We start from the raw sequence: 5,287 nt of genomic DNA, 5'->3' as shown, positions 1-5,287 counted from the left end.
ATAAATGGGCTGTTCATTTGCTAGTACAGAAAATTGTCTGCAGAAATCACAATCTACAAATATAGTACAATTAATTCTAGATTATACTGAAAATTTCTTTACGTGTAGAAATACTCATGGTTGCAATAGTGCACAAAAATTAAGACTACAAGTTCATAAGTGATAATATTATGTGACATGACAACATTATTTCAGCAGCATGGAGATTAAAAGGGAATACCATATGTCAAAGGCTTGCACAAAGCTGTTCTCCTTCCTTAATACTAGTTGCATGCTATTAATCCTTTCTCTGCCGGTCTCGTCACTCCAAACCAACCCTGGTCTCTGTGCTCACAGAAGCAGTATGATGGGCAAATCTCCAGTTCTCCTGCTGTGAACCAATCTGTGCACAAACTCAGAGCTGCACAGAGAACTCAGAACTGCACTGGCTAGAATGTGATCATTGATGATACCATGCTGTAAGCGAGGTTCTAAAGGTGAACGGTGGTAAGATGTCTAGAAGGGAAATAAGCACAAATGCCTTGATGTTGAAGGAATGATATTTTTTTAAGGATAAAGTAGAATGAGGAATGAAGAAGGTATATAGTGAATGTCCGACTGCTGCTGAGAGAGAGAGAGAGAGAGAGAGAGAGAGAGATGCAGCAAAACAAGAAGATCTAAGCTGAAATGCACAAGACTGTAAAACTTTTAGCTGATAGAGTTCAGCAGAGCACAAAAAAAACACTAATGGCAGATCAGTGAACCACAGGAAATTATTCAGACTACACATTACAGGCATCAGATTTTGCCTACATAGCATTATTTTATTTATGTACCACTGCAGATTGGTTAACTTCACATAGACGAATATTGTCAGGTGTCATTTGACATGGAGCCACAAATCACCTGTAAAACCTCTATGGTATTAATATTTTTCAGTAATTACTATTTTTAGTTCCAGTAAATGGGAACTGTAATGCTAGTTTGGGGATGAACCACGTGATGTTTGTGTGTTGGTGTGTTGATCTGGTGTCTACAACCTTTATAATTCTTTATAACTAAAAAAACCCACCTTTCAACATGTAATATAATCTGGATTTAAAAACACAAATCTTCCATTCTTAATGTCAAGTGGAACAATATTCATGGCAGATGGTACGTGATATAACTGCAGCACAAATATTTCATTATGATCTTTACTTCTTTAGGATAAATTCTAATTTAAAAATTCTAATTGTTAAATAAATAAATAATAAGTAAATGACAGAACCAAGGTATCTATTGACATTTTTTATTTATTTAAAAAGATTTACACTTGTATTCAAGTTAACAGACAGGACAGACTTGATAGAAATGCTGGTTTAGTAAGAAAAAAAAGAGAGAGATAAGGGTGAAAAAAAGAAAATCAAGAAAATAGAGGAAGCTCTTTGAAACTGATTGCATGACAAGCAATCTGAAGGAGGAAAGGAAGAAGTATTACTGAACGTGATTTTCTTTAGATATCTGATGGGGAGTTACATGAAGACATCAAACACACCTCTCTCACCCATCAACACACAGAACATATATTCTTAAAGGAGCAGTTTGTAATTTTTAGAGCCCTCTGCTGCCTCGTAAGGCATAAAATGAGGGCAGACCTGAGCAGCTCTTATCTGGCTGGGGGTGGAACATATTTCCAGGCCAGAAAAGTGTAAACGGAAGCCTGAGATAAAGACACGAACCGATCCACTTCATGCCAATACTGCAAATCACAGTTTTTCTAAGGTATTTCTGAAATTACGTGATTATTACAGGTCGAGATACATTTACACATTACAAACTGCACTTTAAAAATCACACTGGGTGCAAATACTACAGCAGTGCTACCTAGCAGGACACAGACCAACAAAATGTTATGTAAATCTGTCCACTAGACGTAAACTGAATTCTCACTGCCAGTGTCATCATTTTATTTATTTATTTTTTTATCACCCTGGCATATAGCAGTCCATATCATTCACTGAGACTATTAGTAGTAGCTATTAGTCAATACTGGAGGTGGAGGCTAAGGAAAAATTTTATCTCTCAACTCCACTTGATTCTCTGCATTCAAAGCAAAACAGCGAAGAAAAAAAAAAAAAAAAGTATAGAAGGTGAGCTATAAATGGCCTATACTGTCAGGTTTTCTCTCAGACATACAAACTTACATGAACACACATGCACACAAAGGTCAAGTAGAAAAAGATCTGCATAGCTGAAACAGTATTGTAAATACATGTATATAAATATATAAAAGTAGGTAGTGTGTGGATGAACAGGAAAGAGGCTGGTCTGAGATCAGGAGCATTTCCAAACACACACTGCCAGGCTGCCACCGAAGAACATGTACAACAGATTCTTTACTTCATGAGTCACCTCAAATCCAAAACCCTCGCCGATTACCACATGCCAGGAACTCCCGAACTTCTTATCCATGGACTCCTTTATCATCTTAGCTGCACTCTGAGGAAGAGAATAATGTAAGTCAATTCAAATTGTTCATCTAGGACTGAAAAGTTGATATCTTACCATATGCAAGCAGACACACTTGTTATTGCTGCTAACAACTTCCTAAATCATCTGTTACTGTAGATAAATGTAAGCTTTTTGTATCAGGAATTTGATCTGCTCATCTGCATAAACTACAAAAGATTTTATCACTTTGATGCTTCATTATGAAATACTGCATGACGTTACGTTTTGGATCTGTTCTTGCCAGTAAGTGCAATAAATCGTCAGAAGGTAAGAATGCTGCTATGCATTGGCATAATCCTCTGAATACTCTCCACCTATGCATTGACTTAACAGAGCTCACCTTTTATTTCAGATTTTTGATTCTGGCTAGTATTTTTGAGACTTGTTTTGAAGTTACATCTGGTTGCTTCCAGCAGATGTGGCTTCACAGTGTTGATTACAAGACTGCTCTGAGTCAATCATCCCACATTTCTGAATTTATCAAAGTTAACAGAATGCATGTTAGCTTTTACCGAATGAGTAGGATACAGTAACAGCCCAGATGGCTACACTATCAGGGTCTGGCGTGATGTAAGAGTATAGACTTTGGGCCAGACAGACTGAGAATTTGTCAGCACTCCTACGAGCGTGGGTTAGATAACAGATCCATGTACAGAGCCAATTCAGTAACTCTCCCCTTACCTGGCCATGCTGGGAATCATACACACAGTTCTAACCTCATTATTGGTGGCAAACTTTTCACAGGCTGTGACACATAGCTCCATAGTTTCGACTCTCATCTCCTCTGGCATGTCTGTGTGCTACAACAGAAACAGGGTTAAATTTAGGGTTTTAAATCCAAATCTTGTAAACAGTGTAGAAATGAGTGGGTTTTCCCCTCATGATTTCACATTCACAGATAAAAGTTCTAAAGTTGTTTTCAAGAGTAACAAATGCATGTGAAATCTGTTCCTGTTAACTCTCAATAAGTCCAAGTCCAAAGAGCTGTTACTGCCAGTGAACCAGCTATCATTAGGCTGAAAAATCAAGCCAACCCATCAGACAACTCTTCCGAGAGAGAGAGCGCTAAACACATAGGTATCACCAAATCACATCTTTAGTACAGTCAATGCATAAAGACTGCATTGCTGAGCCCAAGAACAACAAAAACAAAAAATAGATAGATGAGTTATGTTTCAAAGTCAGCAATCATGAGAAGCCCTCAACAGTGTAAATACAGAGGGTTTAGCACAAGGTGTAAACTACTGGTAAGACTCAAAAGCAGGAAAGACCAGATTAAATATTGCCAAAAAATGTGGATTGCATGTAAATGGTTACTAATGGAACGCCCCCCTTGTATTTACTGATGATGCGTCTGACGTGAATAAAGCAGCAGGATTAAGTCTGACATGTATAGAGCTTTATTATTAGCTTAAAGCATACTTCAAATGTAACCCAAGACTGCCCAAGGCAAACACATGACCTGAATCGAACACAAATCTGATCGCAACGTGCCCCAAGAATAAGCAGCACCTGAGGAGAGGTAAATCCCTGGCAGACGATCGATAGATAGATAGATACAACTTTAGACTATCACCGAGAAAGAAACTAAAATGATCGATACCAAATGTTCATGCCACTGTGAATGTGAATTTTAAGGATCTTTGCTTGGGTATATACATTACTGAAAAAATGTATCATTAGGAATTATGAGGATATGTCACATTATAAATGTCAGAAAGAGTCCAGCCAGAAACAGATGGGTCTCTTGACCTCCCTTGGAACAAAGCAGTATGACTGGGTTTAACACGCTGTTCTGTGTGGGAGTGTTCCAGTGTTTTTACATCTGCAGTGTATGTGTGAATTGACACTTTTGTCTGTACTGAAATTTGCAAAAATTGTTTACTCAAAACACATTTATAAGGATAAAAAATTTGACTATGTTTCTGCAAGATAAATTTTTGTAGTGCTCCTTAAATAATTGTATATACTTGCAAATTTAGTCTTAATCTAATCTTTACTTAAATCCAATTATCTATTAATGAGGCACTAAAAGCAAAACAAGTGGCCAAGGTTCATTTAATAACTTGCTTCTAGTAATATAAATACAAACTGTGTTCAAATTTGGTAAAGAAATTAACTGAACAAATTTTCCTGGATGGAGATAAACAAGAGAAATAAAGTATATGAGGTGACGTAAGTATTCAAATGACTTGGAGTTCAGAAAAAATATCAGCAAAATGAGAATGCTCAAAACACTCTGGTGAGTTAGAAGTGTATTTAACCCTCCTCGGTTTTTTCCCCACGATAAAGTTTGTATTTCATGCAACAAACCAGATAAATCATTCAGATAAATCTTTCTACACTCTGAATGAAATAAAGGACACCATATATATACTTCTGTAGAGTTGCTATAAAACCGAACACATACCCTAATAAGAGGGAAGCTGTGTAGTCTCTTGTAGTCTGCATCCTCCTTTTTACTTTCTCCCGTTTCTGCCATTTGGATTTCTGACTAGAGACAAATGCAAACAGAAAACCTGATCATCAGCCTGCCAATACTTTGGTTTATAGAGATATTCAAACATATTTTAGAATCTATCCTGATATGTTGGTGTATCAGGCACAACAGGTAGAAAAGATCACGCAGAAGAATGCACATGTTGAATACATATACAAACAAGTCATAAAGTTTAAAGACAACACAAACAAAATACACGAATGAATGAATAACGCCGTTAACAGAAAGCACATAAGAAAGTAACCCTGTTATTTTTATTAAGACTAACAATATAAATGTAGCCATTCTTATTCCATTGAGCACCCTATGGATTGG

At 36.8% G+C, this 5,287-nt stretch overlaps 1 protein-coding gene across 3 annotated transcripts in view; it reads right to left on the bottom strand.

The window, feature by feature from the left end:
• Positions 1-1,254: 1,254 nt before the first annotated feature.
• Positions 1,255-5,287, bottom strand: part of dnal4a (dynein, axonemal, light chain 4a) — a 4,643-nt gene continuing 610 nt past the window's right edge. For all 3 annotated transcript variants that reach the window (XM_060892953.1, XM_060892955.1, XM_060892956.1), the window contains exons 2-4: positions 4,883-4,966; positions 3,189-3,272; positions 1,255-2,460 (exon numbers count right to left, since the gene is read on the bottom strand). In XM_060892953.1, coding sequence (XP_060748936.1) covers positions 2,296-2,460; positions 3,189-3,272; positions 4,883-4,954 — 321 coding nt within the window. In that variant the 5' untranslated portion in view covers positions 4,955-4,966 and the 3' untranslated portion in view covers positions 1,255-2,295. The remainder of the gene's footprint in view (positions 2,461-3,188; positions 3,273-4,882; positions 4,967-5,287) is intronic.

Source organism: Tachysurus vachellii, chromosome 18 (assembly GCF_030014155.1).
Source record: "Tachysurus vachellii isolate PV-2020 chromosome 18, HZAU_Pvac_v1, whole genome shotgun sequence".
Lineage (NCBI taxonomy): Eukaryota > Metazoa > Chordata > Actinopteri > Siluriformes > Bagridae > Tachysurus > Tachysurus vachellii.
Note: the sequence above shows the minus strand (reverse complement) of the source record. Positions and strands in the feature narration are given on the sequence as shown.